Source organism: Triplophysa dalaica, chromosome 1 (genome assembly GCF_015846415.1).
Source record: "Triplophysa dalaica isolate WHDGS20190420 chromosome 1, ASM1584641v1, whole genome shotgun sequence".
Taxonomy (NCBI): Eukaryota; Metazoa; Chordata; class Actinopteri; order Cypriniformes; family Nemacheilidae; genus Triplophysa; species Triplophysa dalaica.
This window is the reverse complement of record NC_079542.1, coordinates 25,221,923-25,245,020: the sequence shown is the minus strand read 5'-3', so window position 1 is coordinate 25,245,020 and position 23,098 is coordinate 25,221,923. Positions and strand designations below refer to the sequence as shown.

Below are 23,098 nucleotides of genomic sequence, written 5' to 3'. Positions count from 1 at the left end.
GGTCTACTTACTGTTTGGTTACAAGCATTCATCCAAATATCTTTCCCTGTGTTCAACCTCTATGGTTCAACCAAACAAAGAGATTTATACAGGTTTGGAATCATTCATGAGTAATTCATGACATCATTTTAATATTTGGGTGATCCCTTTAAGCATTTAAATTGGTGCTTTGGTAAGTTTGCTATCTAAATAGTTTTTAACAGAGATGTGAACATTAGTTATGCGTTGTTGAGCTGACTTCCGTAATGATTAAATTGTAATAGTACCAAATTATAAATATGGTGTGTTGCCACTATAAATTAAGTACAGGACAGCTTGATAGAAGCACTTAAGTGAGGATGAACAGGAGTGGCAGTTCAGATTGTCTTTCGATTTGTTCCATCGCAAAAGCAAACTTGGAAAATGATCAATTAAAATATTGTATCCCGTTATCTTGCGATATATGGGGAAAAACTTATTTATACAAAATCTTCTTTATTTCAAAATACTTATCCAAGTGTCAACACTTCATTGCATGAAAATAAATCTGAAAAAAACGTCTTAAAGAACTGTGTAAATATCCTGGCATGGATTCAAACCCATCAAAAGCGCATTTGGAGGAAGACTCAGCACTGACCTCGACATACAGAAAGGCGTCGTGAGTGCTCTGCGTCCTCTTATTTGTTGGTTAGCATCAAATTGAATTAAAAAATATTATGTAAATAAAGAGTATTGGGACAATGATAAAACAGCTAATTGTAGGAAATGTAGTTCCATTGGTTGCTTTGGATTTTAGATTCATCAATTGAATACATTTTTGGTACATAATATTTGGTGTGGCGTGCGTGGAGTCTTTCTAGGTGAGCGAGCGCGCGCCTGTAACCCGAGCAGAGACAGCCGTCTGTGACGACACGCCAACTGTGAGTGCTGAGAAAAAACACGAATGAAGCCACACTTTAACTTTATATGAAGATATCACCGTGAATCTCAATGAAGGCCCAGGAATGGATTATTTTTACTTGTTGCCTCTATTTCCTGTGCGCAAAGGGAGGTAAGTAACATTTTCTAACTTGCGTGTCTGTGTTGCGCGCGAGTAAGAGCGCCCCATAAACTTTTATATAAGTTTAGGTTCTGCTTGCTGTATAGCGTCTTTGACCACCTTTGCTTTCAGGTAGAAATTTCATATGATATCGTGCTTACATTATTTTCAAAAGAGCACATTTAGCTCACGTTCAGTGGTCGTTTCAAACATTTCTAAAGAGGGCCACCAGTATGGTACTGGAAAGCGTAACCTCAAATCACAATATCACAAAAAAACTCTTCGTGTTGTGTGAGGCCAGCGGAATCAAGCCCATTTAGGCTAAATGAATAAATATATCAATTTTATCACTAAAAGCCACTTTAGGTCATACCGGACATAACACATTTATGCTTTAAATGTTAAAGCAGCAGTCGCTGGAAATCGAGCAACGCGAGATTTGATAAATGTGGCGCCTCTTATAAATGCGCCTAACCTTCGCGAACACAGCAGACGTGATGCATAATAACAGAAGCCATAGCAGGGTTGGGTGGGCAAACAGTCACTGTGTGATGCAGGTCTGAGAACACCCAAGGCTATGTGCTTTTATGAGACTTGTATATATTTAGTGTTCAAAAGCATAGTTCAATACCACTCATACCAGTCCTAACCCCCATCCTCACTCAAAATGTTCAGTACTGACGAGTAAGAGGTTTGAGAAGGACTGGGGAAGACGGATGACCGGATTATCCAATGGGCTTTATGGGCACAGGCATAGGGGCCCGTCCGCGATTGGGGCCCAGGCAACGCGAAGAACATCATAATAGCGTTTATACGCCATATTCATTCTGCTGTGCTCTACCCCTTCCCGCGCACATGGAGGTTGGCACACAAAACAGTGTTTCTAAATAAAGAAGTCTGTCTTTTGATTAAGTCACTTTTACTAGCCTTCTAGCGGCTTTTGTTCAGAAGAAGCACATAGCGACAAATCTAGAGACTTCTTGAATAGACCTTAGCTTTCATTCCGTGGGAAAATTTCGCCACTTCTGCCCCGCGACCGCGAGGTCCATCTCTGCCGGCGAAGGGATCCCATCTCCTGGCGTCACTGAGAGGCAGAAAGAAGCAGCACCCGTACGGTGACTCGGTGCTGTGACTCGCGAATGAAATGAGTACAAAACAGCGTTTCCAAGTTGTTAGATGATGTCGCGCCATGAACTGACAACAGAAACTGAAAATATGTCAATGTGAACGGCTTTATTGTTGTAAAATAATGAGTTGATATACGGCTGCCTTAATTCTTAAAAGGTATGAGGTTTTTGACATTTATTTGGTGCGTGCTTACTTGCCAATTATGAATTATTTTATATTGATATGTTGATGAGTAACTGCCTTACTGCATTACCAATATTAAGCCTTCGTTATTAGATAATCCACAGTGCTTTTAGATAGCCTACATTGCAAAATGTTTACATACACACAAATACGATGATGTCGTAATATATAGGCAAAAAAAAGAAGTAGGCTATACTAACAGTTAACGCCTTTATCGAGTACGCTTTGATATGTTAAACATTTCACATTATACGTTTAACAAATGGACAAACTGTTGTAGTATAGGCATTGACAATCACTGCCCGTTTATTCTTAGAAAAATGATGATGAAACTTTTTTTATATTATATTAAGAACAGTTTTGTGAATCTGGCGTGTTTGTGTGTGAATATTAGAAGAATCTGATAGAACTGAATTGATAGAGGTGTAGTAGTGTGTGCTGCTTGCATGCCAGTGAGTTACTGTAACAGTATGCTGGGAAATGTCTTAATATTGTTGCTGCTGTTCCAGGAAAGTATTGTTGCAATAGTGTGTTGTAAATCCTATAGGATTGAACATGTGCACAGGTGTTTATATTATCAGGTTGTGATCACTGTTTGTAACTTGTCAATGTAATCCTGTATTGTATCCTGTATTCATACACATAGGACCCTATAGGCTCCTTTAAAACGTTATTGTGGGCATGTGTGTGAATGGGGGGGTCCGAAAACACTTGTGCCCAGGGACCTCTGTATTCTTAATCCGGGCATGGGTAGACGTGTGACTTGAATTCATGTTTTCCTAGATTGTATAACAAGCACCCATTTGTACAAGCCATTTTCAGTATGACAAATAATAATACAAGTTGATGTTTGCCTGTTAATGGTCTAGGCATACTTTCTGAGAGGTAAAAATAACATTTCTTTACAGGGGCAACAGATACGGAAGATAAACTGATAAAAAAACTCTTTGGGAAATATAACTTCAAAGTGCGGCCTGCAAAGACACCTGAGGAAAGGGTCATTGTTAGGATTGGCATGACCCTTTCGGCATTCGTCAGCCTGGTATGAACACACACACACACACAGACATTGTCTAATACAAAACACCATGCTGATTTTACCATATATGCCAAAATGGAGAATTGTGAAATCCCAAGAATATATAATATAGTTGCATGGGGGGAAAAGGGGAATACATTATTATACATTATACATTTTGTATAATTTAAAGATCGCTCTGTGAAACAATGAAATCTTTGAAATGGTAAAGCCATTTCAAAGATTGAAATCAATGTTTAGGAAGACAACTTTTGGTATTTTTGTGCAATTATAATTAAACATAATGTCAATAAAATTATTAATGTCCATATTTAAATTATTATTTATGTATCATAATTTAAAATTGAAATACTGTGTCTATCAATTACAACGATAAAAACACATTACCTATTTTTGTAATTTGTATGAGTACTTTTACACACTTACATTACTTTTTTTAAAGTTTACAGTTTTGCAAATTCTAAGCAAAAGGAGATTACTTTGAAGATACTCATGCATTTAGTATGAGTGTGATAGTGCTTTATATTAGCATAGCTGTGATCAGGCTGTGGTGATACTTGCAGTAATAATGCATGGCTCTTAGCCAAACAGATTCGAGAATATGTTAAAAAAAATATAGTTAATTAATTTTTTATGCTTTTGGTCAAAACATAATTCCCACAGTTACAATTGTCTTATTTCATGGCTTTGGTGGTTTTACTATTTTTCTATTGTTTTGAATAAAATACAAAGAATGAGTGCGATCCCAAACTTTTGACAAGCAGTGTACATATAGCATCACTAAGATGTACACAAATAATGATTAACATTAACTATTAATCCAAAACAAATCTCAAATATCATGATCAATAAAACCTCCATGCAGAGTATGGTCAATGATGATATCTGTTGATAAAAATACAGTACCTTCAAAACATACAACACATTAGCACTAAATAGCCGATTTTCATTATTTTTATATTTCCGAACATTTTTGGAATTGACAAAGTATTGTAACATAAGGCTTTAGGAAACAATAATGTTTAGTCGTTAACCATTGTCACGGAATGCTGTATAGGAAAGCATGACGAGTTTAATCCAAAATAGAATGTTTAATAAAGAATCCAGATTAATGCACTACACACACACAACGTTAACGTAAGAAAAATACCAGAATATAACCAGGCAGAAACTAAAGGCACATATACACAGGAGAATCAAGGAGAATATGAGATGATTAACAAGACACAGATGAACAGAGTAACATAATTAAGACAACTGGGAAAACTAAGGCCTAGTCCACACCTACACGGGAATTTTCATAAACAGAGTTTTTCCTTTTTTGTTTAAATAAACCTCATCCACATGAAAAAGCAAAAACACGCTATGAATGGCTGTCAAAAGCATGCCAAACTAACAGGTGACGATATTACCCTAACCATAACGCCATGTTGGCCAATCAGAAGCCTGCAATCTGACGTCCAACAACGGAGATTGCGGCACGCATTCCATAGTCATACAACAAATATCTAATTTCTAAACGAACTGGCACGAGTTTTCAAAAAAGTTCGGTTTCAGTGACGAAGTACTGCATTTGCGCGTGGACGAACGGCCAAACTGCATAGAAAAAACTGTGGCTTTGAAAATACCCGTGTTCATGTGGACAGAGCCTAACTGTGCGTTCAGACCGCCGCTGTCGAGAGCGTCTAAACTCATTCTGGCCGCCCTGCCAACAACGCTGTAGAAAGATTTGTGGATGCTCTGGTGCTCTGACGTAGACCAAAGTTTACAGGGCTGCGTTATCTGTATTCTCTCAAGGGTGGACTTCTATGTTCCGATTGGTTGCTGCCGAACCGCGTCATAGCTCATTACCATAAAGTTGACCTGATTTCGACTCTCTTTGATGCCCTCAATGGCCAAAACGCTGCTCGCTGCCGGCTAACATTGAAAATGAATGAGTACAGGGCACTTTGACCCCCTCGACGGTGGCGGTCTTAGTCAAACCAGACAGGGCAAACAGAAAAGATGAAAACATCAACTAAAAGTCCATAACTGTTACAACCATAAGCCCATTTGATTTATTCACAATCAAAACATTTCACATTCTACAAAGGCCGGAGTGGTGTTAAGCAAATAACGTGTTGTGTAATGTAACAAAATGTGACACAATGTTTAGAACAATTTAGTGGGCTCCACTCCTGGTAAATGAAAATAAAAACATTTTAAGAAGAAACACTGTTACAATACTTTAAAGCCCTGAAATAAAATCTTGTTTGACCCCGGTCTGATGTTTGGTTCAGCTGTTGAGTGTGTGAAACAGGTCATCGTATCCTTCACTTCCTAAGACAGGGATTTAATAATTGAGTCTCGGGTGGACATACATGCACATATATACACATTCACAGATGTCTCAAACCGAAACCGTCTAATCGAGGTGCCCTTTTCATATCTTTATTCTCCAGACTATGACCTAATGTTGGTATTCAACCGGCCAAAACAAACAAACATACAAACAATCATGATGTATCACTCCGAATACCTGTATTCTGCCTGAACGTGTTCACATATTCAAACAGAGTCCCTATATGTTACATACAGACAATGTTAAGTGTTTATACAGAATCTATAAATCTGTTACAGCCAATGTTGACCCAGCCCCCCTCTATGTGTGCTCTATGCAGGAGACTAAGCCAGCTGTCCATCTGACATTCCTACACTAGTTTTAAATAGCATTGCGGGACTGTGTCCTGATCTGACTATTGAGCCTCAGAATTTTTCTCTTGTCAGCCAGTCATATCCCATCACCTCCTCCCTCCATTGCCATTTTCTTTTTGTAATGTAACTGGGCTCTAAACACACTTAAAAAGCTTGCGTCCTTTCCTAATAGACATGCATTTGGATTTCTTCCCAATTTCATATTAATGGGGCCATCAAAACAGTATGTCAGTTTTAAACACTAACTGCAAAAATGTGCTACTTTGCTATTATTACTTAAAGCCCTTATGAACCGGAAGTCTTTAAAGTATTTTGACGTATTTCCGTGTTAGATACACAATATCTATCTAGAGTGGTAATGGAAAAAGTATGGCATGGCTTGTGTTTTCCGCTGCCAATTGATTGGATATATAAAAACTTTCATTTGGAGGGGAAGAGTTCATAGACATTCTACCCAAGCTGTCTAACTGATGTCATGAGAGAAGGATCGCCACTAGAGAGCAGAGGTGCATTTTCAGATTTTGACTAAAGATAATGAGGGAAGTAAAAAAATCAGTGACCTGCATGGATAAATAATTTATAATAAACACTGCAATATTCCTTGAAAATGGTAAATTTGGATTTTATGGTGACTTGGAAAAGTTATCTTTCCTGTTCTAACTCATAGATAGGATTCTTAAAAGGATGGTAGGTAAATACTATATTGGTAACTAAATAAAATCAAGTAGTTTAGATGTTATCGCAAGCACATTTATAGGATAACATTTTATTGCAACATAATCCAATAAAGTGCTGTCAATTCTCTAAAACCATTATCATTTCTAGGGTAAAGTCAAACTTTAGAACTTCCAGGCAAATAAAAATGATAATCTCATTTTGTTGTGTTCACATTGTTTTAAAACACTGCATCCAATCTGAATGAAAACGCATTCAGAGTTACTCAATTATAATAACATTTATTTAACAGCTTTTAAATTTGTTTTATTTTGTTTTTCTTTAGAACATGAAAAATGAAGAAATGAACACCATTGTTATCATGAACTTGGTAAGTCAACACAATTTCCTCGGCTCGTCTTTGTCAAAAAACATTCATCTTGAGTGCAATTCAAATTCACCACGCGTTACATGCAATGAAGAAAAGACAAACTCATCTGTCATGATAATTTAATGAGTTGAAATGTCAGCGCTCTGCCACACATGACAAACACAGCTAATGATGACTAGGATCAATATAACACAACTTCGAATGCAAAATGAATATTATGCAAATGCTTCAGATAATATTCATGGCCTAATGTACAGAGATGTTACATTTGGTTTAATTAATGACAGGAGCCATATCATTTGAAATAATTTAATGATATGATAAAATGACTCAACTTATAATTTATTTGATGACCCACATTTGTCTAAACTCAGACTCAAAAAACACACACCTGTTTCAGGAGTGGAAAGATTATCGTTTATCTTGGAACCCGAAAGATCATGGTGGAATTGATGTATTGCGTATACCGTCTGGAAAGGTGTGGCTCCCAGACATTGTTCTCATCAACAAGTAAGTTGCTGTGCTTTGTTAATATCTCAAAGATGCTTTGAGATAATTATGCTCAAATGCACAATATCTTAGAAAGACTTTGTTGATTTTATGTAAGAACTGCTGGAAATAGCACTTGTTTGGGAAATTACAGTATCAGAGCTTTGGTGAACAACTTGTCAATAGATGCACACTCACACTTTACTTTCTAACACCTATGCACTGCATTGTCGTCGACAGGGAGTGCATGCAGGTATATCCCCAAAACTGCTGTTCTAAATATCTTCTCTATGCATATGCAATTCATCTCTGCTTTGTAACCAATTAAACAACATAGCTCTCTACTACAAGCCTCGTTGGTCGTGCATTCACCCCCACGCACACCAACTGCATCCCCCACACTGTTCAGTAAGGAATGTTTTCCAGTCCCATAGCACCATTACTTTAATAGATGGGAAGTATTAACAGTCTTTTTTGTCCCGTGAGGAGTAAACAGTACAATGAACAATATTTCTACAGCCTTTATTAATCTCAGTTAATGTTTTATCTGGCATTTTATAACACATTTTTAAAACAAAATGTTCAGCTGTTTACATTGTTAGTGGATTATGAACTAACAACTGCATTGGCAATAACAAATATTACCAAAGATAGAAAACGTTAAAACCACAATGCTCATTGTTAGTTTATGTTAGCTAATGTATTTACAAACACTAACAAATATAACCTTGTTTTAAAGCGTTAGTATTTGAACTGAAATAAGTCAATTCAAGTCAATACAAGAGCTTGTATTCAGGAAGAAGTGTTTCTGCATGCTATTATCTGCCTTCAGAGAAGCCTTCAATCCATGAGTCACCTTCCCAATATCCCAAACTGCTCTCTGAGTCAAATGAAAGGTGTATGTTTCCAAGCATGGTCAGAGGCATTACAGTGTATCAGATAATCAGCGGTGTGCTGTATATTCAGTAATGCTTAAGGTTGTGTTCAGTATCTAATAAGGGTTTCTCAGTGTGATCAGAAATAATGATGGGGCTAAAATCTCACAATTTGTTTAATGTTTTTCAAATTATTCCATACTGTTCAAATGTGCCGAAACTAATGTATCAGTTCAGTTCAGTTTGCTGGACAAACTCCTAATTCTTGTTTTAATAACTTGCTCCACTCAAACAGGTTATGTTTTTTTGTGTGTTTACAGTAATGATGGGGTGTTTGGTGTAGCTCTTCAAGTTCATGTTCAGGCCTACAGTAATGGACGTGTGACGTGGACTCCACCAGCACTTTACCGGAGCTCTTGTGGAGTGAAGGTAAATTTAACCTCACAGCATGTTTTTGAAAAGTTCACTTACACATGACAGCATAATTAAAACGGTCTACATTTAGATGTATCCAGGAAAACGGATAAAAAGGCTGTAGTATGCACGCCAGGCCAATGGATGGCGATTTTGTTGTGAAAAGCAAGAGAACGTGCCTTGGCACATACTCATGCACATATAAAAGCAAAAGGTGCTTTTTAGAACCATTGGTCAACGTATATCTGAGTGTTTAAAGTCTGGCGAATGTAAATAGTGTGTCTCCACTGGTCTTATTGGTGCAGCAAATCCACATTTTGCTGGGGAAACGTTAATACATAGTCAAGCAGCAAGAGCTCACAGTACAGAAAGCCGGCATATTGTTTGGCTATACTCGCGCACGTTTTTGCATGATGTCATCGTTTTCAGAAAGTTCCGTCTTGCAGTTTGCATGGAAACGAAAACGGCCGCGTTTTCAAAAAGTTGCCCTTTGAGACCCGTTTTCAAAAGTTTGCCTTTTCAGTCCCTCAAAATGCTGGTTCTGTATAAACAGACAGTCAAACGCATAACATCTTTTACGTTTTCATTTGAAAACAGTCTTGTGTAAACGGCCTCTAAGTTATGGAAGAAACCTTTAAATACTGTAATAAAGTCTTAACTCATAAGATGCAAAATGGAGCATAAAATCAGTCATAATCTTTTGTTCACAATCTACACTACGAATAAATGACATTAATTCACAGCTGGGGATAATTCCTTGTTTTAAATACAGTTTTAATAGTAATTATTTTGTAATTGTTTTCTTAACCTTTCTCCTTTCCTCATTTGCTGCTCTGGCCTTGCTCTAGTTTGCCTGTGTTTGATGTTCTGTCTCATCTTCCCATATGTGAAAAATAAAAAGAACAAATGTGATGGTTAAAATATTATCGTAGAGAATAGATGCTTGGAAGCATGCACAAACAAATAGTCATGAGTGGACTCTAAACATACTCTGTTTTTCTCTCTTCTTCTTGAGGTGACATATTTTCCATTTGACTGGCAGAATTGCACCATGGTCTTCCACTCATACACATACGACTCCTCAGAGGTAGATCTGCAGCACACCGTTGATAAGAAGGGAATTGAAATACGAGAGATCGTCTACGACCAAGGCTTCAGTGGTAACACGCTAGTTTACTGTAGATCATAGCACATAAAGCTCTGAATCTCTCAGAGAATTCATATCTGAATGTCAATACCATTCATGTACTGTATAAACACTTACACAGACCCACAATCTGCAGTAAACCATGATAAGCCACGATGTTTTTAATGTATTCACTCAAAAAAGGGATTTGTTGAATTTACTTAAAAAGCTGCGTCAAGTAGTTCCCCTCAACAATATTAAGTAATTTCAACAAGTAACTGATGTCTTTAGATGTATGAACAAAATAAATGTAGGTTATGTTTACAAAACTTTTTTGAGTAAATCCAAACCATTCCGGTTGTACCAGTAATTTTAAGTTAATTTACCTCAATATTTATCCTTCTCAGTGGTACTTTTTATTGTCATACATAAATTATATACAGACTTACTGCATGTAAGTCAAATAACAATGAGCAAATCAGATGAGAGGCATCTCAATAATGGCATTAGCACAGTTAAATCTCATTAAATGATGCAATAGACATCTTGGGCGCGCATAAACCTCTAACAGACTAAGTATATGTACCACTTTTCAACACAATGGCAACCCTAAAACAAAAAAATACAACAAAAACTCTTTTAAACCTCAATGATAAATAAACATTAAGCAGAAAACAAGTATTTTTTCTGTACTGAAAAAAACTTAAAATAACACTAATTTCCTTTGCAAAGCATGCTGAGAGCTGAAAACCCCCTCAACCAATCTTGTTGAATAAACTTGTTTATATTAAAGGGGTCAAATGACATGGCTAAAACGAATATTATGTTTTTTTAAGATGTAATGTGTATACACATTTTAAGGTTAAAAACGCTGTATTTTCCACATACTGTTTATGTTTGTATCTCCTCTTTTCTCCACCTCTCTGAAACGCGCTGATTTTTTACAAAGCTCATCGCTCTGAAAAGCGAGGTGTGCTATGATCGGCAAGTTGGTTAGTGAGCAATGATTGGTCGAATACTAGAGCGTCTCATGGAAATGTAACGCCTCTTACCATATTCAGAACATCAGGTTCCAAAGCAATTGTACTTACACGTGATAAAATGTTATCGTTACGTCCTAATATCAAATCGAGCCCGAATCTGGTACGGAAAATGAAGATGATCAACCTCATACATCAACTTTGCCAGGTCGACTTGAGCAGGATGTAATGGATTGGTAAGGTTTTATTAAAAAAATATTATGTTAAATAGTTAAAAACTATAGCTAACTGTTTCACTTTTTTATATACGGTGTTATACAGACTATAAACAAACAACCATATACATCAGAGAGTTTGTGTGAGATAGAAACAAGCTCGCAGTACAGCATGGAATGGTAACATAATAAATAGTGCGAGCCCTTTGGCCCTTCTTGATCAACCAGTGTTACGCCACGTCTCGTCGCCATTCAGCAAAGACAATAAATCCTATTATAAACACGACATTTGCTGCCTCTCGTTGGAACATTATTACTGATTATTAGGATTATTAGCGAATCTGAAGAGCCTGTCATGCGAAGCTTTTAACCAAAGCTTTCTTGCATTAGGGTTAGGGTTAGGGTAGCCGGTCTTGATATATTCCAGGTTCGTGAAGCAATCTTCTGTGAAATGCACTGCACAAACATGAATATTTGAAGAGCTCTTTTCCAAAACGCATTAAGTGCCAAATTCTGTAAAGTTTGTAATGCCATTTTGCTGTGTACTAAACCTATTCACTGCTCCATCAATGTTTCATGCCAAATCGCTATATTTCCTTGTTTAAAATGTACTGCAAGATGCAGTTTCTTTCCAAATGCTATAAATCCCGAACCTGATTTTAGCTTAAATGAGATATGTCCTCTCGACCAATCAAAATTCGCTCGTTAGTGGTATTTGTATGTGTTATTAATAAATTATTTGTTGTATGTGGTGGAAAATATTGAAACATGAAATTGAAAATATTTAGTTTGTTACTATTTATTTTATTTGGCTGTTATTTATTTCATGCATTTGCATTTAATTGATTTATATTAATTTATAGTATGAGTCCCTGATGTCATATGTTTCATGTTCACTTGTTTGTTTGTTTTTAAAAAGAAATAAACAAAAACTATTTAGATTTTTTTTTTATAATTGACAATATTGTTGTTTCATTTAACAATCATTGTTTAACATGTTCAGACTGAGCCAACAGAGTATTTTAACAGGATAAATTAAATATTAACAAAATGTATGGGTCTAGGTAAAAAAATGACATTTTCATGAAAACTATTAAAATGGATTTATACGTTTTGGAAAAGAGCTCTTCATTTGTAATGTACTTTTCTGGAACAGTGTTGTAAATAAAATGTAACCATTCATTTTTAGCTATCTCATCTTTTGGAAGGGCAAACAAAGAGGCTTTCTTTTCGCAATGAAACACACAGCATCTCCACAACATGGCTGCGGCTGCGAAGATACAATGAGATTTATAAGTACGCCCACCTAACTTGCGTTTACATTCCGGCGGTCTTAGTCAAGTCATACCACGAAATTACGTACATTTGTGGTGGTGTGGTTACACGAGGCGTTTCAGGCAGGTCTGGTTGAGCAATCGCTTTTACATAGAATGCATATTTTGTTTCAACACTTGAATTTTTGCAATTGTACGTGTCTAATACATGCATGGGCAACTTATAACACACCAAAGACACAAAAAAACACGTATTCGTGCCATATGACCCCTTTAAGTAAACTCAACAATAGGTCCAATATTATAGGGTTTTGCTTGACCATTCAAACACTTGTTAAGTAGAGCTGACAGATCTAATTTTTGCTGTATAAATAACATATTTAACTTACATTAAGATACTTGCATTCTTTATGTATTGTGAACAAGGATGGATTAAGTAAAACTAACAGCAGCGACAGTAAACATTTTTGAGTGAAGAAACATAATGCATATTTAAGAAGATTCTATTCCCTCCTTATTGCAAAGAAAAGTATGTTTTGGAACTATAACTTAAAATCTGTTAAAACTTAAATTTGTGATGCAATACAACAGTCCGTACACAACAACTGACCTATTATTTGTACAGCAATTTCTGATAAAGAGGATTAGGAAAAGAGACTGTGCAGTCGTTAATTTTAAACATCACAGAACACCTGAGAACACCTTTACAAGCTTAGGATAATGAGCACAATATGGATAAAGTCCAGCAATATTTTTGCTGTAGGGCGGTCAGAAGGTACCTGCATCTCTAAATGGTCTTTTAAAGGGTTGCAATATTAAATTAAACAACTGAGGTCCTTACCTACCATAGGCCAGGCTTAACATATTCTTTTCCATATGTTTTTGCATTAACACATCTACAACTGCTTAAGTGTATAGACTTCCTTTAAACTTAGTTTTGCACATCATGTCACATACTATTTTTTATGTCAACCTTAAATACTATATTATTATTTTTCCCTAAAACCCTTAATGTCAAGTTCAAGTTTACTGCTTACATAGAAATGACAACCAATGAAAATATTTATCTTCTAGCACATCTGTTTTTTTACATGATTGTGTCTCTTCCACCCCAGAGAGCGGAGAATGGCACATCCGTCACAAGGTTTCTAAGAAGAATGTGCGTGATGACCTGTATGAGGACATCACGTTCTACCTGATCATCGAGAGAAAGCCCATGTTTTATGTGTTTAACATTGTCCTGCCTTGTATCCTCATCACTATCATTGCCATCTTCAACTTCTATCTGCCACCAGATGCAGGTAAGGCTCCGGGTGGGGAAGGAAATGGAGGTCTGTGACCCAAGATGTATGTTCATCTTTAGCAAAGGCTAATTTCACTGCTGCTTATACATTCTTGTAAATTAATTCAATTTTAAGGCCAGTTTTTTCCCTGTATTCAAAGCTGTGATTGTGTTTTTTTGGGTGTTTAACAATGGATTTTATGTTTCTAGTTTAAAAAGAACCTTTATATTTAACATATTTTAAGTCTATCATCCACCGCTGTCTCATTTCTCACGAAACGACTGGATTTCTTTCGGTTTCTTCAAAGTCCCGCCTTCCAAAACACTCTGATTGGTAAAGCTGACCTGATCTGTCGTGATTGGTTCCCCGCTAAGAGTGTGTGAAGATGTCCCAACCATGCCATATTAACGAGTTCCGCTCCTCAAGCTGTTGTGATTGGTCGCTCTTCCTCTCAGTGCACGTGAATTCATGAGCTTTGGCTTTCAGCAATAAACATTAACAATGGTCGTCAATTTCACTTCATCAGTTAAAAACATAATGATTCACAGTGTAACGGAGGTCTGCTAGTGCGTATACGCAAACGTCAATCTTTGTTAGAAATTGGTTTTTTTTCTACTACGCCAAGGGAAATGACACCGCACTGAATGGCATCAGACTGGTTATCACTAATAACAGAGTTGGATAATAATATAAGCAGATTGACTTGGAGACTGCAAGCAGGACTTCAGAGGACGTTTCATAGAAGTGTTTTAGAGACAGAGGTATGCGCACACACACACAATGTCAGTGTATCATACAGAACAGCTTTCACAGCCGATGTTAAAGTCATGGAAGCTGTTATTTGACCGTTGGTTATATTAGAATGTGTGCAGCTGAATTCTTATTACCAGCTGTAGAACTGTGATGAAAGTGAAAGCAGTTTAGCGCGTAGCTCAGTCAAATATTTACGATCTATGATAACCGGTCACTCAGAATGGTGACTGGTAGAGGGCTGTAGTACAATCCAGCCGTTCTCTGTAGTGCTTGAAAGGTGAATTCTGTTAAAGACAATATCTCGCTTGGCATTGAACTTTGAACTTTTTGTCATTTTGCAGGTTTTATTTATGGTCTAACAGCAACATTACACACTAACTAAAGGTCGGAAAATGGAATCGCGAGGAACGTGCTCTTTAATGCAATTCACCGGAATGCATTCATATAGTACAGTATGAGGTAATTAAGTGAAGATGTCTTTCTTCCACAGGAGAGAAGATGGGTCTTTCGATCAATGTCCTGCTGACTTTAACTGTCTTTCTGCTGCTGCTGGCCAACAAAATCCCAGAAACGTCTCTGGGTGTTCCCATCATTGTCAACTACCTCATGTTCACTATGATCTTGGTCACCTTCTCTGTCATCCTCGGTGTTGTGGTGCTCAACCTTCACCATCGCTCACCCAACACACACCAGATGCCCCTGTGGGTCCGCAAGGTCAAGTCAATGTATTTGCTTTACTGGAATCTCATAGCTAGTAACAATTCTTATCAAAGTTCTGGCCTTTTTTCTAAGTCATTCTTTCTAGGGTCTTTATGGCCCTACAGTTATGTTGGCAAATTTATAACAACTATTTATCATTTTCTTTTACTTTTATACTTGCTGGAAACAACATAACAACAAATTAAAAACGGGAAAAATCATGCACAGCAATTTGTTCAAGCACAGAGAGCATTGCAACGAACCAAACAGTATCTTATGGTACATTGTTAACCCTTTTGGTTGCTTTGCTCTGTCAACTTATTTCTAACAAGATAAGTCACAGCCTTAAATTGTTAAATCCGTTGAATTCTCAGTTAAAAATCTTCCTAGAGATTACAGTAAAAACTACATGTCTGTATAAAGAATTAGTTCAGTACTGGTGGATATTCACTCATCACAACAGGATTGTTGAATCCTGGCTGAAAGGTGTGCTGGAGAAATTCAATATGTCTCTTTGTCTTAGAACCTATCCACACAAACAGGATTTCGGATGAAAACGCAGCCTTTTCTCTCCGTTTTTGCCTTTCGATCACACTGAGACGGCTTTTTGAAAACGATCTTGAAAGTCGATAGATTTGAAAACCATGGTTTTGCATTGTATTGTGGATGAGGAAAACGGAGGGGTTTAAAAACGATGACGTTTTTTCTTCAAGTGATACAGTTGTTTCGGCTGCTCTCCTGTTTGATAGCAATAATGTCAGTTCATGCCTACTTCAGATTGCATTTCAGGAGACGCAGTATTTTTAATTAGACTACTCGCAGTTTTACTTCCGCGTACTGCTTGTGTTACCCGCAGCAACACCTCTAAGTTGCCTCATTTCCATCAAATTAATAAAACTTGTCTTTGCTCCACAGTGCCGCGACATAATAAAGCAGAAAGTAAATAAATACCTGAAAGAAATGACACATGCTGATATGTCTAAGGTTTAACTCATGCACAGTACATAGATGTAATCGTTTTCAAACGTTTCAGTGTGGATGGGCTGCGTATAGTGAAAATGATAGTGTGGACGATGAGTGATTTGAAAAATAAACTCAGTTTTTTAAATCAAAACGCATTAGTGTAGACTGTGTTCAGACCACAACCGTTGAGAGCATCAAAAATCGCTCTGGCCGCCCTGCCAACAATGCTGTAGATAGTATGTAGGTGGATGCTCTGCCGCTTTGACCTAGACCAAAGTTTACAGGGGTGCGTTTTCTGGAATCCTCTCAAGCAGTGGACTTCTACGTTCCAATTGGTTGCCGCAAAACCACGTCATAGCTCATTACCATGAATTTGACCTGATTTTAACTCTCCTTGTCGCCCTCAACGGCCAAGACGCGCAACGCCGCTGCTCGCTGACGGCTCACATTGAAAATGAATGACTTCTGGCCACTTTGACGCTCTCGGCGGCGGCGGTCTGATCGAACAGTTAGACACTTTGTGAAGTCATGCAGAGAAAAGGAAGAATCAGCTTTCTTTGGCCCACTGTTATTTTACAACCTTCCATTTTGAAAGCATTGTAGTAAATGATTTGACTTTCTAGGTAAAAATCACTTTCAGTATTTCTTACATTTTTGACTCACAACAAGAGTATTGAAGTGTATAGTACGCTTCATCCTGCATTGTATGTACAGTTTACACGTAAAATATTTGCCTAGTGAAATGACGCTAAAAAATGCTGTTTGTTAAGCAACCACCCAAAAATCTGTATAAACAACATACTATAGCAATGTCCTAGCTACCATCCATAATACTCTAACAATGCAGTAATAACAAAGTTTTGCGTGTATAAGCCCTGTTTACTCACAAATGTCCAGAGCCAAGACCACTGCACATTAACGATGTCTCTCTCATCTTACACAACTGATTCAACTTATCAGCTTTATAAGTACAGACTGCAAAACCTGAATTGGGTGGTTCTGAAGGAGACAACCAAGATGTGGCTGGAACAGGAAAGGGATAAAAATACTGCATTTTACAATGAAAAAATGTGGTCTGTTGCAAAAGTGTATGTAAAGGGTATAGGATTTAAAAATGACACTAACAGGAGGTTTCATTATCCTGCTTATAGTGTATCTTGAGAATGGACAAAACATGTACATAAAACTCAAACATCTTATATTATTCAAAAATACTTTAAGAAAACCAAGAACTGTCTTTTCATTATATACTTTGAGGCTGGATGTTTAAAATTCTAAAGATTGCAAATGTACATTTCTTTTAGATCTTTATCCACATGTTGCCTCCGTACCTGGGGCTACTGCGACCTAAAGTGGAGACTCCCCTGTTTCTCGAGAAACCTCCCAAAAAGGAGAACACTCATGCCATCAGCCGGCTGGCAGATGAGTACTTTATCCGCAAACCAAATAACAACACCTTCCTCTTCCCCAAACCAAACAGGTAAGCTTATAGGGTTATCAGATCATCACTGGTCATTAGGCTCATATGTCAAGGGCTGGGAGAGAAAAGCTGGTTTATGTAAATGAATCAAAAGGCTAGTTTTCTGAGATAACATTGTTACCTTTTTAGCACACTTAGAATAGTATGCTTGCTTGTAATTCTCTGATAATTTAGCAAGCACCTTTAAAGACCCCAGTCATGGCAAGGGCTGTAGCTAATGTTAACATTGGCCTAAGCTGTGTTTTGGGCTATGTTTGAGAGCGATTCTTTTTTAATTTATTCTTGTAAACAACATTTTAGGTGGTCTTTTCTGGTAAAAAATATTTTTTTTATAATAATGCCAGCAGGTTGAGAGGATGGAATAAAGGATAGAAATATAATTTGCCCGGTATGAAAACAATGGAAGTCTGTAAGATGGTCTCGGTAATAACCCGTGTGTGCCTGAGCTTGGCTGAACACTTTAGGGTGTAATTAATACTTTTCCCCTCTCTCTTACACACTTCACCTCCTCCAGGGAATTACACTCTCGAGGACTGAAGTAAGAGAAAAAGGAAGAAATCATCACTAAAATAATAATGATCAGCGCAAATGAGCCCCAAAACACATAAGAACCGGCCTGTATCAGGCCTCAATAGGTGGGGGGTGGGAGGAGTTATAGAGCCAGGGGAGAGAGAGATAGAGAGAGAGGGATATTGATGAAGAGAGAGAGATAGAGGGAACAGGAAGTTATGAGACACTATTAGATGAGGCAGCAGTATCTTACTTTTTTATTGGTTTTATAGCGTGTTTTGGCACCATCTCTAACATGCCTAGTCAAATTAGTCTTTCCTGATTATTCATCTGTGTCTGCCGGCTTACTGCCTGAGGAGAGGGAGGAGGAAAACAGAACATCTCCCTAAGACGGGAGCAGGATGTCTTTTAATTGACTTTTGCTTATTGACAGTCTTATCCACATTTTATGTTAGCAAATGTATTTATCCAAAGAAATTTGCGGTACATTTGGGGTACACAGTATGTTACATCAGTCCATGCATTCTCTGAGAACCTAACCTATATCCCATAAAGTTACAGGTTCTCTGAAAATGAAGCAGATTTGTAAAGAGCTTTTTCATGTAATTAGATACAAGAAAATGTAAACAGCTCTTCTTTTGTGTTCTGTTTCTTTTGAATAATAGTCTAACAGTTTTAGGAGACGACTCCTGAACTACTTCAAAATTGTCATTTGGAAAAAGAATCCTTTAATCACAAAAATGACATTAGATGGCATTGGACAGGCTGTCTGAGGCTGAGACTATAATATTTCCATTAAAGTTCTGGTGTATGAAATTAAGCGGCATCTAGTGGTGAGATTGTGAATTGAAACCAATGGCTCACTCCACCCCACCCCTCTCTTTTGAAGTACTACAGTGGCTGGCACAGCACGAAGATTTTCTTGCCGAAGGAGATAACGTATTTACATAACATGCTCTGTATTGCAGTTTGTCCATTTAGGGCTAATGTAGAAACAACATACTGAATTCCATGTAAGGAGACCCACAGTTTATGTAGAATAGCTCATTTTCAGGTAATAAAAGCATGTTGCATGTAAAAAATATTTGTTTGTCAAAGCTATAGCCATGTGAAAATCATCATGATACTCCTCTGCTGTGCTAAAGCTTTTTTTCTACACTCACTCTTCTAAATCTGCTTTGTTAGAGCATGTGCTCTCAGCATTGCATTAACGTATGTCCCAGTCTAATGAGGTTCTGCTAAGGTCACTGACGCTCACTGGTGAACCACAGACTTCCTGCAATGAGCTGCTGTACCGGGACCTGAATACCCAAACAGAGCTGGGAGCTATTGGCAAATGAAGCCCCACTCTGCCACCTAGTGGTGGAATAGGCAGTTGAAATATCTGGAAGATGGATGACAAAAGAGGAAAAGGGAAAGAGGGCAGAGCAAAAGAAAAAAGAGAGGATGCATAATGAAACAGATGTTAGTGAACAGATTCTCAAAAGATGGCGGCACCACATAAGCCAGATAAGCATTTCATCAGCACATTGGATGTATTTAATTGCTAGGTAGTGACACCATTAGCAGAAGGCGGGGATTGAAACAAAAAATGAGTTTGAGAGAGTGAATAAATGACTAAATTAATGACTAAATTGGTGAATTCATGCCTCTGACAATGATTGAATGTGTAAATTGTGATCTGTAGTCCATATCGGGATGGGTCACTTTGACACGAGTTGCGATTTCCTTTTCAGATGTGAGATTATGTCTGAAGTCAGAGCACATACCCACAAGCAGCAAGAAGGGCGCACAGCCCAGTAAATTTTAAAGCTTTAAATAGTTCTACCCTTATCTTAAGGACAAAGTAATGTGGCCAACACAGACTTAGACTTGCTGGCTGTATAGGTAATAATATTGTGAATAATGTAACTTTAAATGCAAAATTTGAGAAAACCCTTATACACATTTTACCATAAAGAGTATGTTTATGGCCCAATAGTTTGCACACAATAAAATGTTATACATGCTTTTGATGTTCCCCGTGTTGTAATAAAAAGAAATTCCACCTTCATGCCCTATGGTGCAGATACCAGCCAGAGGGTCCGTGCACTGACCTGAAGAAGTTCATTGATGGCCCCAGTCATTACCTCGCTCTTCCTCCGGAGCTGAAAGAAGCAGTGGAGGCCATCACCTACATCGCCGAGCAGCTGCAGGCTGAGAAAGATTATGGGGCTGTAAGAGAATTATTCCCTTTGTTTATTTCTATGTTTCAGGTCTCTTTAATATGGAAGCATATTGGTTGCAATTTTAAATTTTAAATTCAATACGCAAAATGGCAATGCAGTGTGTAAAATGACGATGCAATATGTGAAACATTAAGTGCAAAGTGAAAATAAAAATGTAATTATATCAATTACATTTGTCAGTTCCTACACTAGTTTTAAATTGTTTTAAGATAGTCAAGCAAAACTGTAGAAAAATTTAAATGTTATTTTCCCTAAATGCATTAACATTAACAGGTTGAACATTTGGGATTGTATTTTCATTTACACACAGTGTAAGGTGTTGCAAAATTCAATGTGGACTTGAAAATGCATTTCGAGCTGGCCACGCCCCTTCCCCGATACAGTGTCATTGCGTTAAGGCGGAGCCAGCTCTGTTACGTGTGTTGTTTTGAGGTGTTAAAAACACGTACGACTGCACTGTCAGCACTGATGATAAAAGCGTTAAATCGCTTGCACATACATGTTTTCATCATAAACACATGCAGTATTTGTTGTCTTAGTCAATATCTTAACATAATCATTCAGAAACTGTTTTTGTGGCGCAACGTTTGCGTAGCATTGCGTAGCAACTGCGTCATTGCGTGAAATGGTCATTTTGTGAGACCACTCTACAGCAACTTCAGTTATCAAGTTACACTACCTGCATCTTTACAACACAAACCCGATCCATTCACTGCAACTCGATTCCTGAAGTCACTGTAGAGTAGTCCCACAAATTGACTATTTCACGCAATGACGCTGTATCTGGGAGGGGGCGTGGCCAGCTCGAAATTTATTTTCAAGTCCATATTGAATATTCAGTGTGTGTCAATGAAAATGCAATGCCAAATGTTCAACCTGCTAATGTTAATGCATTTAGGGAAATTAACATTAGAATTTTCATTTTGCTACAGTTTTGCTTGACAATCCTAATATAATCTATCCGGGGAATACATTCTAATTTTGCAACTTAAAGAGCGTATTTAAAATATCCATTTAAATAACATATTCAAACTAGTGTAGGAACTAACAAATGTTATTGATATAATTTAATTTTTTATTTTCATTTTGCACTTAATGTTGAACATATGTTATTTAAAATGTATATTTAAAATGTCATTTTGCGTATTGCATGTAAAATTGAGAAAAGCAACCAATATGCTTACATACTTTAATTCTTCACATTTCCATTATTCTTTCTATTTTCTGTGATCATTATCATTTTCCCTCCATTTATTTTCTTCTATTTTCTTTCTAACTTCATTCCCATCAGTTAAAGGAGGACTGGCAGTATGTTGCCATGGTGGTTGACCGACTCTTTCTCTGGATCTTTGTGATTTTTACCACCGTAGGGACCCTTGGTATTTTTGCCAATGCCAGCTTCAATGCCACACCCACTGATCCTTTCATGAGCCCCTAAACCCGAGGGTCACCTCTCTAACCATTGACTTTTTACTCCAAAAGCATTAAACTGACATGTTTTAAAGTAGACTGCTATATGTTTATGGTATTTAGCTTTAATAGTGGAAGTGCAGAAATTCAACATACAATAATTAGGTTATCAATGAATAGAAGCAAAACAGCTTTATATGTCCAGTGTGATTATTTAATGCGCTGTAAATACAGTTAATCTCAATATTTTACCTTTTGATGATATATATCTAGATGTTTTTGCTCTGCAATGGCTTTAAATGCTAATTTCTTCAAATTAAAAACATCATATTGTTGATGAAACAGCTGTTGTTCCAAGTAGTTTAAATACATCTTTTATTTTAAAGTACAACATTTCTTATTTTAAAACTAAGTGAAAAATCAAGCCATGTTTTCCAAGAGGAAGAATTCATTATATTAAATCATTTGTTTGTGCAAAATGACTTGTATTGGCGCATAATGTGTAAGATGGTCTGTTCTGTTACTTAGTGTGACGTGTGCTTTTAAATGTGTGGAGGTTGTTTCATGCTATTTCATGTCATTTTTTAATGAAAGTTTTATTTGTTGAAAAAATCTTTTATGTTGTGTTTTATGTGATGAATAAAGAGAATGTTTCCAGATGTTTCAGAGATTATAAAGACTATTTCACATACCTAAAATCAAAGCCTCGTTGTGTTCTACTTGTTATACTGGGCTGCCTTCCAGAGAGTACAGTAAATGTGAACTCTACTGTATATTTCAATTGTGTGACCATCATAAATTATAAGCTTTACCAACTGTATTTATTAAACGAAGGCACGTGTGCACTGTGACATAGAAGGACAGACAGAGACACAGCACACAGATACACATACACAAGTGCATTTCACCACATTTCTCATACAAATTGTTTGAGATGTGGGAGAGAAAGCCACCTGTTGTTTAGCCTTTATGTTGTTCTTTAGGTGTCAGAAAGGGAGGGGGGAAATCAAAGGCAAAGATAAGCCACAGAATGTCCTGAGAATGTGATGACCGACGTTGAGAGAGTGACTGACCTACTGCACTATCATTCATTACTCACCACAGATCTCATACTCTACTGGCCTCTAACACACACACGCACGCACACACAAACACACACAAACATGTTACACAGCTATCTTTGTGAGGACATTCACTGACACAGTGTAATCTCTAGCCCCCTTACCCAAACCTTTACCATCAGAGCTATCTGTCTGACCCTAACCCTCATTTTATGAGTGAGGGAAGAATAA

General features: G+C 37.2%; 1 protein-coding gene across 2 annotated transcripts; it reads left to right on the top strand.

Annotated features, from left to right (window-relative positions):
* Window positions 1-886: 886 nt before the first annotated feature.
* On the top strand, window positions 887-22,456 carry chrnb1 (cholinergic receptor, nicotinic, beta 1 (muscle)). Of its 2 annotated transcripts, none has more exons than XM_056749483.1 (11): window positions 887-1,030; window positions 3,238-3,371; window positions 7,063-7,107; window positions 7,508-7,617; window positions 8,792-8,900; window positions 9,901-10,045; window positions 13,596-13,781; window positions 15,007-15,230; window positions 17,483-17,658; window positions 20,237-20,384; window positions 21,688-22,456. In XM_056749483.1, exons 1-11 carry the CDS (start codon window positions 970-972, stop codon window positions 21,832-21,834), a joined length of 1,485 nt encoding a protein of 494 aa, XP_056605461.1. In that variant the 5' UTR covers window positions 887-969; the 3' UTR covers window positions 21,835-22,456. The 2 variants fall into 2 exon arrangements, with proteins under 2 accessions (XP_056605461.1, XP_056605462.1); XM_056749484.1 differs by lacking the exon at window positions 887-1,030 and adding an exon at window positions 1,945-2,302.
* Window positions 22,457-23,098: the final 642 nt, after the last annotated feature.

Excerpts from the sequence above, each read along its gene's own strand:
- chrnb1 (XM_056749483.1), top strand. The coding sequence starts at position 970 with ATGAAGGCCCAGGAATGGATTATTTTTACTTGTTGCCTCTATTTCCTG. Across the intron at positions 1,031-3,237 it reads TTTCCTGTGCGCAAAGGGAG|GGGCAACAGATACGGAAGAT; the intron begins GTAAGTAACATT and ends ATTTCTTTACAG. Across the intron at positions 7,108-7,507 it reads CCATTGTTATCATGAACTTG|GAGTGGAAAGATTATCGTTT; the intron begins GTAAGTCAACAC and ends CACCTGTTTCAG.